The sequence below is a fragment of the Camelus dromedarius genome, chromosome 17 (genome assembly GCF_036321535.1).
Source record: "Camelus dromedarius isolate mCamDro1 chromosome 17, mCamDro1.pat, whole genome shotgun sequence".
NCBI lineage: Eukaryota > Metazoa > Chordata > Mammalia > Artiodactyla > Camelidae > Camelus > Camelus dromedarius.
Genome location: NC_087452.1, coordinates 40,290,946 through 40,307,628, shown reverse-complemented (window position 1 = coordinate 40,307,628; position 16,683 = coordinate 40,290,946). Strand labels below are relative to the sequence as shown.

Genomic DNA, 16,683 nt, shown 5'->3' with positions numbered 1-16,683 from the left:
TCTGACATCTTTCACGTAGGATTTGACTGGCAGGCATGCTCTTTGAAAAGTGCTGAGTCATGCGAAATCGGAGGCTCCTCCAGCTCTTGAAAGATCTGACTTGATAGTGATCTGACTGCTGTTCTGTCAGTGCTTTCCAGAACAGTTCAGTGGCTTTCCATCCTTGGAAAAAATCCCATCATCCTAAACAGCACAGAAGCTCCCACTTATGAATTTAAAGGGACGCAGGGAGAGTTGTTTTACGAGAAGATGTATAGTCGTGCAAAACCAGAGCTTGTCTTGGTCAGCTCAGTCTCCCAAAGGTGCTTTCCGGTCTCCTCTCTCCTCACACTCCCCAGTCTCTGCAGACGGCCTCACCGCCTCCTTCGCAGGACAGACCGTGTGCCCCTCTGCATCTGATCCCCGTCACCTTCCACGAAGGTCTCAAGGTCACTCAGCCCTTCCTTCTTGCCTGTTCAGCCTCTCTCTCAGCTGGTTCCTTCCTATTGATTTGTAAACACGCCCCGTCTCTCCCGTTTCCTGAGCCCTTCCTGGACTGCACATTTTCCTCCGCTGCCACCCTGCCACCTCTTTTCCATCACAGGGGACACTCCAGAGGGCAGGCCGCACCCACCGCTTCCTCCTTCAACACCCACCCTGTCACTCCTCCGGGCTGTCCTCCACACAGCAGCCAGCACCCACCTGACCAGATCACCCCTGTGGAGGCTTTACTGGCTTCAGGTGGCTGTTGGGACAAAGATTGGAACACTGATGTGGCCGCGTGACCTGCATGGTCTGCCCTCAGGTCCTCTCACCCCAGGCTCCCTCTCCTCCCTGCAGCCCAGCCCCACTGCCTCTGGTTTAGCTCTTAAGACGCACCCTGCTCTCCCCACCGCCGGTCCCTGTGCAAGCTGCTGGCTCTGCCCTGGACTCCCTCCCATCCCCACACCCCTTCGGCTGGTCACTCGCTGGCTAGGTCAGTCTTCCCTGCCGAACACTTTCCCCATCCTGTGAGCCACCCAATCAGAGTGCTCAACATACCTGTAATTTTATATTTATGTATGTAAAATATTTGGTTAGTGAATTCTCACCCACTAGACTATCAAGATTATCAAGGCAGTGAGGATTTCTGGCTTTGCTCACCCCTACACCCTAACACCCAGCCCAGGGCCGGGCACCTTCTGGGTTCCCATGGAATGGTTGCTGGGTGCATGAATGGATGCTACATACAGCCATGCCAGAGTGAAATATTTGCACTTAGATGTACAGCCTGGAAACTGAGGTGATGACTTACCCTGAAGCCTTATTTTATAAGTGAGGAAACAGAGACCCAGGAAGACGAAGTCACTTCCTTACATTCACAGAATAAGTGAACTTGAGGTCTTTTGAAAGCTTGGTCAAAAACCGCAAACACAGAATGGTATATGGTCAGACTGAGTCCCCATGACGGGCTGCACACTAACAGTCGGCTTCATGAAGGCGGCAGCCTGCTGACCCCGCTGCAGGTGCCTGCGGCAGTTCCCCTGGGGCTCCCGCACAGCAGCCCCGTGCCCACCCATCCAGGGAAGCCCGGCTGTGTTCTGTGTATCGAAGGACTGCTGCTTAGTTTGACTTGGCATCAATGACATTTCCCCCTTTTGAGCTAAGACTCATAGACGCACATTTATTCTCTTGGTTCTGTCAAACAGTGTTTTCCACCAGCATCTAATTCAACAAATTTTTTTGAGTTCCCTGTTGCCTCGGTGGTATCTTGGACACTGGGGATACAATGCAGTGATTTAAAAAGGAAAGGGCCGTCATCCACACCTCCACATCATCAAAGATCTCATTTGGTGAATTAATATGTTAACACAGATGGTAGATCCCCAACTTAAAAAGAGCTTAGCCAACTGCTCTTTCCAGCCTGGAACTAAGACTAGGGTGTGTGTTCAACTAAGGTAAGTACAGAGAAGAGGCAGTGGGGCCTTAAGACGTCAAATGCCACGGATTACCTTGTCTCACTCTGGGTTTGTTTCTGTGAACTGCTAGTTACAGTTAACTCACTGACTAAAGGCAGCTGTTTGATGCCATGGGCAGCAGCTGAAGGCCAGCATGCAGTGTTTCATCGCCCATCCTGAGGACAGTGCTCTCATGATCACAGTTTTTCTAGTAAGGAAGTCAAGTGTCAGGTTGAGTAACTCGATCAAGATTGGACAGCTAATAACGTGCAGGTCCAGGAAATGACCTCTCTCTCAGACTTCAATCTGTTTCTTCCATGTTGGATTCCATATTGAGCATCTCTGAGAAGGCTCTGGCAGAGGCTGGGGGTGGCAGCAGAGCTACACCAGGAGTCAGCATGAGAAGACAAATGTGGTTGGTCAAAATGGGTAGCATTGTTGTGGAGCCCAGTGATTCCCTACCCCCGTGTGCGAGGCTAACAACCAGAGTGGGCCATGGGGGTCTGCCGGTCACTGGCTCCGTGCCTCAGGCTCACTGAGGACCTGGAATCATCTTTTATCTTCTCCGTCTCTCTGTCTCTCTCTTCTAGGAGGAAGTTTTTTTGAGGCAAACCTGGAGAATGAAGGAAGTATTTCAGGCAGTGACTCAACATTTTATAGGCAGTCAGAAGGTAAGGTTGTTTAAGAGTTTACATCTAATCGGAGGTTGGAGGACTGTCACAGCTGGCCTGTGACATCCTCTGCAGCTGCCTGGCGAAATAAATGGCTTTGACTTTTGCTGGGTTGGTTTGGGAGATTTTATGATGTTTGCCAAACGTCAGTTTCTGTCCACATGTGTGCCTTTAGGAACTTAAGAAGCTTGAATTGGGTTTTTTAATTAAAGAGTTGATTAATTAATGAGTTGATATGTTTACACCTTGTCTCATTCTACAAAGAATCTGAGGCTGCTTTCAGGAGATTTGCACGTGTTAAATAATGCATGACTAGATTATAAATGGAAACGGCAGGCTGAAATCGGGGAAGGAAGACGTGGGCAAGCAGCCCTGCAGACCTCTGTTCTTGCCCCTGACGGGAGTTGGGCTCCTGGGGTGAAACAAGAGAAATGATGAAAATTGTCACTTTCAAGTAAGAAGCAAAAATCCAGGAAGCAGCACTCTTTCAAGTACTTGGCTCCAAAAAGGATTTTGTCACCTGTGGAAGTCCTTTGACTTGGGAGCACTTCCATTTGTTGCTGTATGCAAAAAATAAGTTCACTAAATACATGACAGCATTTCAAAACAATTTTTTTTATTGGAGTATAGTTGATTTACAATGTTATGTTAGTTTCAGGTGCACAGCAAAGTGATTCAGTTCTCTACGTAGATAGCATTCTTTTTAAAGCATGTTGGCTTGTATTTACCTCACTTTTGTGGTTTAAAACATAGGACTTAGAGACAGAGAATCCTGAATTCGAACCTCAGCTCTCGTTACTGTCTCGCTGTGTGACATCGGGCAGGTTGTTTGACCTCTCTGTGCTTCAGTTCACTCATGTATAAAATGGTGCCCCTCAATGGGTTGTTGTAAGGATCAGTTGTGGTCCTGTACGTGGTTAAGCTCGGCCAGATTGGCCCGTGTTGTTGGTATTGATTTAGAGCCTAGAAAATTCTTCCATTGATTATGTATTTCTGTTAAAACCATAAGCACAGCCCTTAGAAGATTCACAAGTTTCCTCTGTCGTCACAGTGATACATATTATGCCTTAGTTTGTGCATCTAATGTATCTGAGGAAGTAGATGAAGAATCGTTACTTCCTTCTCTTGAGTCCTTTTGTCCAGACGTCTTTCAGCTGCTCCGTCTGCGGAGCTGTGCTCAGTGACGGTGGTCACGCCTTGCTCTCTGAGGTGACCTGTGGGAGGGGTCAGGGGCGGAGCCTTTCTGGCTGTGAAGGCAGCAGGCCCAGAACCTCGGATGGACATCCAGCCAAGGCAGGCACAAGGGAGAGGGGCTCTGAAGAGGTTTTTCAGAAGAAGAACCCTTGGGGTCCTTGGGAAACAGCTCAGTTATGAAGCAGGGGACCAGAGGGAGGAGGCATGAGGTAATGGAGTCGTGAGGAAAGAGGCAGCAGCTCTCAGAGAATCACAGGTCGCAGGGCAGGGATGCGACTGACGGGCGGGAGGCACTGAGGCAGAGGAGATGGGGAGCGGCTTGTGTCCCTGGCAAGCCTGCCTGTGGAAGTGTCGCAGGGCCCCTAAAGATTGAAGCAGAAGAGCTTCAGGTGGGACAATCATTTGACTTGTCCTTGCCTTTCAGAAAGTGGTCTGTGTTCCGTTTCCCGTCTAGGACATAGCATGATGGACACATTGGCTGTTGCCCTCCGGGTGGCTGAAGAGGCCATCGAGGAAGCAATTTGCAAAGCAGAAGCCTACGGGGACAGCCTGGTATGCCCGCCCCTCCCTGTGGCCACTCCTTTCCAGGGGGAGGTGTGGGTGGGGTCCCAGCTACCAGGAGAAAGTTGTCGGGAGACCGACGTCACGATAGCCTTCCTTGACGAGAGCCTTGCCCGACCTCCCCCTGCCCTGGTGGCCAGGATCCCAAAAAAGAGATCACAGCCCCCCACCCCCACCCAGCCACAGCTCCCTCCATTCCCCTGCCTCCCTCCACAGGACAAGCAGAACGAGGCCAGTTACCTGCGGGACCACAAGGAGGAGCTCACTGAGGAGCTGGCCACAACCATCCTGCAGAAGGTGGGTGGGCCCTGGCTTCCCGATGGCTGGAATGCGGCCCCGGCCCAGACCAGGGCCTCTGGGGAGCAGAGGAGCCACCGCTGTGGTCTTGGGCACTGTTTGTTCTGTGCCTCCTCCTTTTTGCCTTTTGTCTCTGGGGGCTAATGCACAAGATTGCCTTGCCCCGCACATGCTGAGCGTTGTGAACGTGGTTGCCTTTAGGGACTGAGCTGGTGGGTGAGGAGCCGGAAACTCAGCACTGAGTAAGCTCACTGGCTTCCTGTGTCCTAGGCTGTGTGTGTGTGTGTGTGTGTGTGTGTGTGTGTGTGTGTGTGTGTGTGTGTGTGTGCGCGCGCTTGTCTTCTCAAATAGTCTCTTGCTGGAGCAGCTCTGCCATCACCCCTGCTCCCTCCACGCCCCCAGCGACCTCACATGGTGTACCAGTTAATTACCACAGAGAAACCAACCACCCAAGAATTCGGTGGCTTTAAACAAGGATTATTCCTGTGTTCCACAGCCAACTGTCCGACCCCAAATGAGTGTCCTATCTTTCAGTTCAATTCTGACACTGACCACTCGGGGTTATTGGCACAGACCCCCCAGTTTAAGGGCTCAGCCTCACTTGACTGCCCCCACTTCAGATGCCAGTGGCAAGTCTCAGGTTTCCCCAGGTTACTGAGCTTCTGTCCAGCCTACCACAAATTAAGGGATTCCCATGACACCCCCTCAGGTTAGGTAATTTGCTAGAATAACTCACAGGACTCAGGAAAGGGCTATTACAATTACGTTTACCAGAAAGGATACAAATGAACAGCTAGATGGAGAGACACACAGGGCAACGAGGCCTGGGGGTGGCGAGGGGCATGCAGAGCTCTCTCTGTACCCACCTCCCCCAACGCACCAAAGTATGTGCCAGCCAGAAAGGCAGCCTCATGGTTTCAGAATGTTTAATTGAGGTTTCCTTAAGTAGGCATGATTGATCAAATCATTGACCACCTGACTGATCTCAGTTTCCAAGACCCGAAGCCTTTCCTGATGACATTTGGTACCTGCCCCTCCTTAGGGCTTCCAGAGGCTTCCTAAAGTCAGGATGTCCAACCAGAGACTCTGGGTTTGAGATGCAGCCCCACTGTTTATGAGTGGGGCATCCTTAACTGATAACCTCTGTGAGCCTGTTTCCTCATGTGAAAACTAGCGAGAGTTATAGGATGGAGCTCATGGAATTATTTTGAGAATTAAATGAGGTAAAGCGTATCTGATGCCAAGCACGGAGCTTGGCACGCAATACGCATTTAATAAATAGAAAAGGTTGCAAACTGTAAAGTGCTGTAGAATGTTCGTGGCTGTACGTGTGCTGTTTGACCATAAGGCAGAGCTGAAACCAGCTGGTATTCTGCTGAAACCGAGCTCTTACGTGGCGAAAACACTCCCAAAGGTGGTCCCGTTTACCCCCGTAGCACGGGAGGCCTCGCCCGTCACTTGCCCCCTTTTGTCACCGCCTCCTCCCCAGATCATAAGGAAGCAGAAGAACAAAAGTGAGCAGCACATGGACGAGGAGCCAGAGTGGCCGCGGCCCCAGAGCTGCGGGGTGAAGGTGGCCGGCGAGGGGCCCACCGCCGCCCCGGGAGGCCTCCGAGCTTCCCCCAGCCTCTGGGTGAGTCCCCACGTGGCGCCAGCCCGCCCCCCCTCCCCACTGGGGCCCTGGTGTGCAGGTCAGAGCCGCTTTCCCCCATGGAAGTGAGGGCCACGCTTCACATCTGGAGTGGACACGTGTCCTCCAGACAGCGCAGGGTTCCTAAAGGGCGGGGAGAGGTGGAGAGAGAGAGTTGAGCGGGGGCCTGTGCGAGAACGTGGAGGTGGGTTTCCGCGCAGAGACTCATTTAGTAAAAATAACGACATCATTCAGCTTTTGAAAAATTCATTCTGAAAAGAGTTGTACTGAGTCCCAGGAGGGGAAAACACATGGCTTTATGACAGCCGTGTGTGTCCTTACAACTTGATAGCTTGCTTTCCTGAAACTTGAATAGTGACAGCGAGAGAATTGTCATTGGCTCTGAGCCACCAAAACGGTCACATCCAGACATGGGTGGGAAGTCCTGATATGGACAGGCCTTTCTGTTCGTCACCCCCAGTCGCGAAGCACAGTGTCCTTCCTGTGACCCCAGGGTCTGGGCCTGCTGTGTCTGCAGCGAGTCACCAAGCCCGTGAGGTCCTCTGTGTGAGGACATGGGCGTGCTCAGAAGGGAGCCGGAGAAGGGCCGGGCCTCCACGTGGAGGGGCAGCAGGGGCAGCAGGGCTGGTGTCCTGTCGGCTGCAGGCGCCCCTGGTCTTGTGTGGGACCAGGGACAGGGTGATACATGGGTGCTGTTTAAAGCTGGGGAGGCAGAGTGGAAAAGCATGAAATCATGCCTCTTGCAGCAACACGGGGGGACCTAGAGATGATCATACTGATTGAAAGACAAATACCATGTGATATCACTTAGATGTGGAACCTGAAAAATGATACAAATGAATCTATATACAAAACAGACTCGCAGACATAGAAAACAAACTTATGGTTACCAAAGGGGAAAGGGAGGGAGAGACAAATTAAGAATTTGGGATTAACAGATATAAACAGCTATATATAAAACAGATGAGCAGCAAAGATTTATCAATATCCTATAATAACCTATAATGGAGAATAATCTGAAAAATACGTATATATATAGCTGAATCACTTTACTGCGTACCTGAAACTAGCACAGTATTGTAAATCAACTACACTTTAAAGAAAAAAACCCTGGAACGGCAGACATGGGAACAGCACCCCGGGGTTTACCTTGCTCCTCCTGGGGGATCAGTGATACTCGCCCCTGCAAGAGCAGGTTGAAAAGCGGGTGCCCCGCACGTCCGGGAGTGCTGGGCGGCAGCGTCACCCGCGTCAACTCTCCCCGCGTCCTCACCAGCTGCCAGGTGCGTGGGGGTGACCAGGAGTATCTCTACGACTTTATCAGAGATTTAACTTCATTAAAAATCGGCAGACCCTTCCCTTGTCAACATGCTGTCAGCTTCTTTTACTGGCGTGGCACCAAGGAGAACAGAAGCAACTAGAAGTCTGTCTCTGCCCTCTGGGACCTTACAATCTGTTAGCAGAGCGCACTGGCCACGTTTCAGGGCCTCAGCACCACCTGGGGCTGGTGGCTACTTGATGAGACAGTGAAGAGAGAGATTATTTTCGTCCTCCGTGAAAGCTTTCTTACCCAGCACTGGCCTCGGGGGTGAGATGAAGAGAGAGTGAGAAACAGAGCATAAAAGCAGAAATGCTCCAGGGTGTGACCCAGCAGCCCAAGCCTCGGTCTCTGGGTGCCTGGTGCCTGGCTCTCCCGTCTTTCCACAAGCTGTTCTCACCGTGGACGCTCATCCACAGCAGCAGCCCGAGCCCCACTCCAGGGGCCCTGACTCGGGGTCTGGGCTGGAGCCTGGGTGTCTGTCCATTGGCCCTGAGCTCGTGGGTGACGCAGCAGGCCGCAGACTTAAGGAGGGTCTCTTTGTGATCTCTCAAGGGGGCGCACCCTGGCCTGCAGGCCCTGGAGGGCCCTCAGCCAGTGGCCTCCTGGCAGTGCTTCCTCCAGTATCAGGTCTCGGATGACACGAATGCTCTGGCTCAGGGAGTCACTCTGCAGAACCCCCAGAACACCCCAGGCCTCCCTACTCGGGCTTAATGGCCAAACCCAGACTCCATCCATCCCCGTTCCGACAGGATTTCTCGTCTGTTTTCCTGAAAGAAAGTTCAGTGATTGTTCTCTTTTTAATTTCCTGCCTTATTGTGTGGTTCTCTGCCAGTAGAGGGAGGGGTCAGTGTAGTCAGGCTTCCAAAGACTTAAGATGCAATATCCTAAAAGGCGCCAGTGCAGGGGTTATAATTCATCAAATGCCTGTCTCTTTGGGCGCGTGTGTATAAAAAATCATCTCTGTAATAATGTGGTGATGCTGTTGATAACGGTGATGACCACAGCAGGGGCTGGGCGTACGCTGTGCCCGGCGACCAGGGTGTGTCTCTGCCTGTCTCTGTCTCCTGTCTGTTTTCCTCAGCCTTTTCTCTCTGTGTCTTTGTCATTTTCCTCCCTCACATTTGCTCTCTCCTTTAAATGACCATAGTACAAACCTAAAGGATTTTTCATTATCGTTGTAATGATTGGGTTGAATTTAATGGCTCCACTGGACCCTAGAAATACACAGCGAAGCTAAGTCCCAGGTGTTATTCATCTGGACACTGTTATTTGTCCCTTTGCCTCGATGCTGAAAACATTTTCTCCCTGTTTTATGTCGTGGGCTCCTGTAGAGCAGAGATTATCTTGAAGCCGTGATCGGGGCCTCAGGGAGTCTCTGCCCTGGCGGTGATGATTCTCATTGCAGTCATAGCAAGAACGTATCCTCCCAAGAGATACGGCAGAACAGGGCACTGCTGCCCACACCGGGGACTCGCGGCTGCCAAGGAAGCGTTAGCAAAGGTAACTGATGATCACACTGTGGGTTTCACCTAAACCTGCAGCACCAGCCAGTTTGGATGGCAAGTCCTTCTGGGTTGGAGCATGTCCACCAGGAGTGCCCTGTCCCCAGGCTTTCAGCAAAGGCTGTCGGGGTCGTCACTGAGAGGGCATGGAAGAGCATCCCCTTGCAGCCAGGCAGACCCTGCCTCTGCCCCCACCGGCTGTGTGCTTGGGCAAGTTACTCTGCGCTGCCGCAGCTTACCCACACGCACACAGCTGGACTGAGTGAGGGGATGGAGCTTAATAAATGCTCCTGTTTTGACTATTATTTACTGAGTGCATTCTGTGTGCTAGGCGGGGCGCTGATCCCTTTCTGTGAGGACGCTGAGGCTTTGAAAAGCTGAAGTTCCTTCCGAGAGGGCTCAGAGCAAGAGGAAGAGCTGGCTCTGACCCAGCACACTCCCTATTAATGCCTGAAGAGCTAAGAGGCAGGGCCTGTTTGAAATTGTCAAGGCTTTGCTGGCAGGCTAACATTCCCGGACCCCTGGACTCCACCCACCAGGCCAGCCCCCCAGCAGAGATGTGGACCCTAGGGTGGGTGAGAGGAAGGAAAACAGAAGCTGTGAATGGGAGTGAAAGAGTGGGTACAGAGGGCCAGCCAGGGTAATAAAGCAAATAAATTAGTCAAGGTCCCAAGAGCTACAGAGGTTGAACCGACTGGCAAGTAAAAGCGTTGTGGTGGCGCCACCTCCTGGGCCATATGCTGATTGCAATGCATTTGAGGCAAACCGAGGTCTAGGTCCAAAACTGGGGCTTTTCCACCCTGACTGGAGACAGCCGGCCAGCAGTGCCTGAGACGTGTTGGAGGCAGCTTTTGGGGGCTTTTTTGTGATTGTCAAGATGTAGCTTTTTTTCCCCTAATGTGAAACAGTGGCCTGCCTGAAATAGATTATAAAAGCCTGGTATCTTCAACTCTTACGTGACAAACATAGATTCCATCTTCCCTGCTGAGACCAGAGAAGAGCTTTTCATTTCTTGGTCTTGGCTTTTGTAAGTGAGGGAGCACTTTATCCTATAGAAATGGACCCCAGCCACCTCCGACAGACACACACATACAGAAACCAAACATCGTTGGAGCCACTGCTAAGTGAAATATTAACTATTATTTCCTCCCTCTTTTAAACATGTATTCAGTGATTTACGGTGACAAGCTTGAAGATAGAAAAATAAAAGCCAGGGTATAGAAGATGCTCGGGTGAGGTGGCAGTTTGCCCGCACCTGGCAGTGAGCCGTCAGCTCCTTGCGGCCAGACCTGTGTCTCACATCCTGCAAAGTTAGTCACTGACATGGGACCGAGGGTCACACCCAAAAAACTGTCCCTGCCTTCAAGGAGCTCACAGTCTGTGGAATAGTCGACAAGTCTGTAAGCAGAGACAGAAAGGTCATGTGGTGACACCGAAGGTGGTCTTCTCGCCACTTCAAGGTGGGAGATGTGTCAAGGATATGTCCCCCTGAATACATGGGAGTTTGCCATGGAAGGATTTTTTCCTTCATTCTGAATAAGTTCACTTGCCAACAGACTGTCAGCCGTGATCTCTGCTCTGTAATAGCCGCCTGTCATCTATCTGTCAAGGATTTCGCAAAATCATAGATGGCTTCCTGAATACCCAGCCCCAAGAAAACCTTGGTTGTTGTCAAGGGTCAGAGCTGTTCAGGTCACTAGGGACAGGATCAGTGCTTACGGAGCCCTCAGAATGACAGAACTGGTGCCCAGCTGGAGCCACTTGATGTGTGTGTGTTAGCTTGGTCTCCTCCAAGTGGGACCTTGCCCTCCGGAATGTAAGTGAGGGTGACAGCGGGCCACGGCTTCTTTGTTTCTATTGCTCCCCAGTCTTATCCAAGATGCTAGCAAGGTTAGAAAAAAAAACATAATCAGGCACTTCTGAAAATCTACCCTGTAGCCCACCCCAAACCCCACACAGTCCACAGTAAACATTCATTGATTTCCAGTTCTGTACCAGTGACCGTGCCAGGGTTGGGGATGTCACTGTGAACAAGCCATTACCTGCCCTCAGCTGCTTGCAGTCTGGTGGAGACACCAGGCGAAAAACCCAGATGTTTGCAGTAGAGTGTAATACAGCCCGGGAAGCACAGACGAAGCCCAGGACCCTCAGCCCAGCGTGGGGAGGACTGTGGCTGGCTTGAACTGAATGCACACGGCATCTCATCCAATTGACAGAATGGGGAGAGTCATTCCTCCCCGGGCTGTGCTGACCTATGACCACTGCGTTGAACGGCAGGTCTGGAGACTAACCTTACTCTCTTAATGTCATCCGGATGGGAGGCAGGTTGCCACCCTTGGTGCACAGCTAAAGGGTTCCGTATTTGTCCCGCAAACCCATCTTTCTCCTAGACTGGCCTCCAGGTCTTATAGGTGGAAGCAGAAGAGGTTTCCTATGGCTCTTTCTGAACCAGAACTGGCTGCACCACCCTCTCCAACAGAGTGTGCCGGACGCCCTCCATGTGAGGGCTGCTGGACCCTGGGTGGGCCCGCAGTGACGGGGAGGCTGAGCCTCCATCCTCGGCCTCTCTGAGTCTTTCCTCAGACCATTAACCATTCTTTGGGCAAGGCTACATTCAGAGAGCATTGTCTTCCCCCCAAAACCTAGTCATGAAGTTCAATTTCTCAACTAAATACTTTTTTAATTTTTAAATTTATTTATTTGTTTGTTTGTTTATTTATTTAATGGAAGTGTAGTCGATGTACAATGTTGTGTCAGTTTCTGGTGTACAGCAGTGATTCATATACACACACACAAACATACACGTTCCTTTTTATATTCTTTCTCATTAGAGGTCAATACAAGCTATTGAATATAGTTCCCTGGGTATGAAGTAGGTCCTTGTTTATTTTATATATAGTGTGTGTATCTGCAAATCTCAAACTCCCAATTTATCCCTTCCCTCCTCCCCCCGTAACCATAAATTTGTTTTCTGTGTCTGTGAGTCTGTTTTGTAAATAAGTTCATTTGTGTCCTTTTTTTTTTTTTTTAGATTCCACATATAAGTGATATTATATGGTATCTTTCTTTCTCTTTCTGGCTTACTTCATTTAGAATGATGATCTCCAGGTCCATCCATGTTGCTGCAAGTGGCATTATTTTATTCTTTTTTATGGCTGAGTAGTATTCCATTGTATAAATATACCACAGCTTCTCTATCCAGTCATCTGTCGATGGACATTTAGGTTACTTAACATCTTGGAGCTGGTGTTTACTATTTTCCTTTTTTTATTCTCAAACACCTTTTTTGAGCTTCCACTTATTAGACATTTACTCTGTGTGTGTACAAGACAAGCTAATGTTTTCACATCTCTCAAGACATTGTCACTCAGCCAAGCTGTTGTGGAATTGGAGCCCAGGAATGGCTGAGTCCTGAGTCCAGCCTCAGCCATCCCAGGGCTCTGCCCACAGCTCCCCCAGAGATGCTCCCCTTTTGTCTCCCACTCTAAGAACCTGTGGTGGGAGAGGAAGAAAGTCACCAAGATGAGCCCATTTCTCCCCAGGAGAGAAGGCAGTGGGGCTGGTGGCGTTGAGGTCCGCCAGCAGGTGGCGCCAGACTGCTTGGGGCCTGAGTCAGATCAGTACTTTGCTTCATTTTATAGTCAAAGATACTTTCCGTGGCTTGACCCTTTCCTTCCTCAGTTTCATCGATATAAAAAGAGCAAAGCAAATCACCAGTGCAAGAGAATGCCTTCATTAAACGACAAAGGAGAAAATTGGTTTCTTTCTGTTTGATGAAATTCCCTATATAGAACATTTGAGCTCCAAATTCTCCCTGTAACACCTGTAACAATTAAATGATACAGTTCAAACATGCATCCCGTCGGTCCTTTGAAATCTCATCTCTACCACTTGTCCTTAGGTTAGCGTTTACTTTCCTTTCTTTAAATGGGAACATGTTGCAGTCGCCCTCAGGTGTGGACTGAGCAGCCTCGGCACACCTGACTGTTGTAGCATTTAATGCTGTGCTTTCTCCTCTCGCTGCTGAAACGCTCAGGCATGGAGGTCTTTGAAGGGACGATGCTGTCATTTTCTTCACGCACAGTTGGCCGTAAGAAACCGTGGCTGGGAGGATGGCTGGAAAAGCAGGAGCTGGGTGAGGAGTGCCATCAGCCGTGTCTTCTCCACACCGTGGGGCGCCGGCCGGCTCTGAAGGCACCCCTCCTGGTGGCCGTGCGTCACCAGTTCGCCCCTTCCTCTCTTTTCTTCCACAGCGGTCCCAGTCTGCGTTCTCACTCAGCAGAGAAGATGCCCTGAGGACCTCTACGCCGGAGGCTGCAGCCAGGCCACCGAGGGACCAGCAGCCGAGGGAGGAGGCGGCGTTGCCCAGCTGGAAGAGCGTGGACAGGCTGGACGAGACAAGTGAGCGCTCTGGGCGGCATCTGCGTGGCCTGTGGGTTTCACAGACGCTGTTGTGTGGCCACTCAGCCCTTCCTCCCATCGGGCTGAGTTGGGGGTGTGCCTGTTTGGGGCAGCTGCGCTGCCAGGTCACGAGGCCTCCTGCACCGCACACAGTCTGTGATGTGGTCGTGTTTCCCACGTGCACGTGGGCAGTTTTCCTGCTGAGACCTGTGGGGCTCCAGGGCCAGTGTGCCCAGCCCCACTTCAGCTGTCTGTTGTGCACAGACTAGGAGGAGCTGTCTTATGTAGTCCAGGACCCCCACTGCAACCTAGCAGGCATTCATGTCAGCCTTCAGAGGGGTTTGGGTCCCAGCATTGGTCACTTTTCAGAGTATCCTTTCTGAAACCTGACGTATGACTTAGGGTAACACTCGCTGCTCTAACACGTAAACCAGACATTCAGGTGGCTTAATGCAGTAGTTTTATTTCTCATCACACAACAGTGCTGTGCAGTGTCCTGGCCGTGGGAGGCCTCCAGAGGCCCCAGGCTCCTTCTGCCTTGTGGCTCTGTAGTTATCTAGGGCCTCTGAGTCTTCTGCTGGGTCATTCACATCGGCCAGCAGGTGGAGGAAGAGAGAGTGAGGAAGACAGGGCACCTGCTCCCGAACCACCTCAGCAGGGAAACGGCACTCATCGCTTTCACTCCCCTTCCATGAGCAAGAGCTAGTCACGTGGCCCCACCTGGACGCAGGGGGCCCTGGGAAACGTAGTCCCAGCCAGGCAAATGCATCCCAGTAGCATCACTCGGCCATGACAGGCGCCAGGTGCAGGGTCTTTGCTGGGCAGCTGGCGTCCCTGCCACAGCTGAGGATGGTATGCCGCCCACTCTTCCCTCTACTGGTCCTAGACTATCCCGTCTCTATGCAGGGCAGTGAACTCGCCTCTCCAGAAACTCCTCAACGTCTGCAACACACAGTCCTTTATAAAGCTGTCTAGTCAGGCAATCCCTCATAATGAGGAGGCTCAAATTAGCGGAGTCACTTTCCCGAAGTCACACATCCGAAGGTTGTGAGGTGCTTGGGGCCACGTGGGTAACCGCCGAGGGCCGTGGAGCCCCATGCTCAGGCCAGCTAGTCTCCTGGGCCCCGCGACTGACTGTCCGAGGAAAGGTGCTCGCCCTGCCCCCGCACAGTCGGCTCCCTTCCTCGCCCGGGTGTGTGTACCGGCAGTGGGAGCTGGCACCTCGTGCTCCCGAGAGGAAACCACTAACGGTACTCTCTGCCCGTGTCCTCCGTCAGCTTAGGCCCCGTTCCTGGACGACAGCAACAAATCTGCAGCAAAATATTCATTTTAGAAATACCCTTTTAAAGGTCGTGCTATCATTTCTTCTCAGTAAGGGAAAAGGTTGAACTAACAGCTATAGAAACAAATTCCATCATTACTCCAGTGCAAAGAATCGAAAAACATTAAATATGTTTTAACAGTCATTCTACAGATTTTCCAAGAGACATCATTTCCTTGTTAACTTTTTAGTACGTGCCAGTAGAAACTAGAGATTCTGTGAGCACATGACATTTTCTTTACTTACTGTATATGTTTTTGCTTTTTTAAGTGCATTTTTCTCTTCTAGATCTGCTTTTCTTTCTCCTGGCTGCCAAACACAGCCATATCCATTCATTCGTTCATTCATCATTCGTCCATTCATTCATATTCTTTCTTTCTTTCTCTCTTTATCTCTCAGTTTTCAGGAACTGAATATCCCCACCGAAAAGGGACTCTGATTCCACGGGGCTTATGAGAATATCACATGTAGCTCCTCAGTAAACAGTAGTAACTGCCTTTTTAAAAATCACTTTACCATTTTTGACGTTTACAGAGTCCATTTGCGGACACTGTTTTATTTATTCCTCCAGTAGCACTGCTGTTCCTCCAAAGCATCGCCATTATCTTGTGTGGCAGATAAGAACCTTGAAGGACAGGGAGGGTAAGTGACTTGTCCAAGACGCCACAACCAATGTGGTTCTCAAACCCAAACATCATGGTTTCAGTTTGCAGGGTTTGCAGCTATACTGCCTGATAGTAAGGATCTCCCGCCATAAAAATAAACAAATAACAAAAACAAAGAAAGAGCACTTCAAAATTCAGACTTAGAAACTGGCACATTCAGGGGGTCTTAGAAGCACTTCTAAAAGACTCTCCATTTCTCCAATGCTGACTTATGAGCATTCCAGATAAATTTGTAAAGGGCTTTGGTTTACATTTTTTTATTTTTAAAATTTTTTTTTGGTGGGGGGAGGTAATTAGGTTTATTTATTTATTTATTTTTAAAGGAGGTCCCGGGGATTGAACCAAGGACCTCATGCATGCTAAGCATGCACTCTACTGCTTAAGCTATACCCTCCCCTCCCCACCCCTGCCGATTTTGGTTTTCAAAATGATTTTGTGTATAAATTTCTCTAAGGCACCCACGTGTAATTTATCGATGCATAGAAATGTAAAACTTAGTTCAACAACATCACACAAACACACACACACACACATTTCATACTCAGCTCAAAAATCCTTGCATGTCTCAGGATGAAGATTTGAAATAAAGACTATAGAGCACTTGTGCAGAAAACTGCTGGCTTTTCTGGGGGCTGTCCAGTCCAGTCCTTGATGTGCTCAGATGTCCAGGCCAGCCCCAGAGGTCTTGAAAGAGGTCTGGTCTGTTTAGCAGAAGCAGGTTATTCCCTGGGGCCCTGCTCGGTCTCCGCAGAGCAGAGGCGGCCCAGGGGCAGAGGTCGTCTTAGAAGGTCAGCGTCCGCTGGGCTGCTTTCAGCAGTTCTGTTTATGCCTCAGGACAGGGCTTGGTTCTGGAGCCTGTTGGTCCCCAGTTGAGGTCAGCTGTTGGGACCCCGGGGGCTGAGTAAACCCACCTTTGTCTTCAGTCTTGACAGGGCTTCCAGCAATGACTGGAGCTCCCCCCAGACACATTTTCACTCTGCAGACCTTGATTGAGCACCTGCTGTATACACAGTGTGTGCTTAGTGCTGGGAATAAAGATCACGGACAGCCCTGGCTCTTGAGTTTCTCCCTGTGGGTTGTGTCTGCACAGTCATCAAACAGTGCGAATTTGGCCAAAGGAGAGGGTGGAGGAGAGCAGGGTCGCAGAGGGGGATTCTTGATGCACTAAGGGAATGTGGTCCTG

The 16,683-nt window shown here is 50.5% G+C and overlaps 1 protein-coding gene across 4 annotated transcripts in view; it reads left to right on the top strand.

The window, feature by feature from the left end:
- Positions 1-16,683, top strand: part of MYRIP (myosin VIIA and Rab interacting protein) — a 154,596-nt gene that overhangs the window by 101,723 nt on the left and 36,190 nt on the right. For 3 of the 4 annotated variants that reach the window (XM_064496689.1, XM_064496688.1, XM_064496690.1), the window contains exons 5-9: positions 2,507-2,587; positions 4,236-4,333; positions 4,559-4,639; positions 6,129-6,272; positions 13,367-13,514. In XM_064496689.1, the coding sequence (XP_064352759.1) occupies positions 2,507-2,587; positions 4,236-4,333; positions 4,559-4,639; positions 6,129-6,272; positions 13,367-13,514 (552 nt within the window). Of the gene's footprint in view, positions 1-2,506; positions 2,588-3,502; positions 3,991-4,235; positions 4,334-4,558; positions 4,640-6,128; positions 6,273-13,366; positions 13,515-16,683 lie in introns of those variants that run through there. The other variant, XM_064496691.1, reaches the window with a different exon arrangement.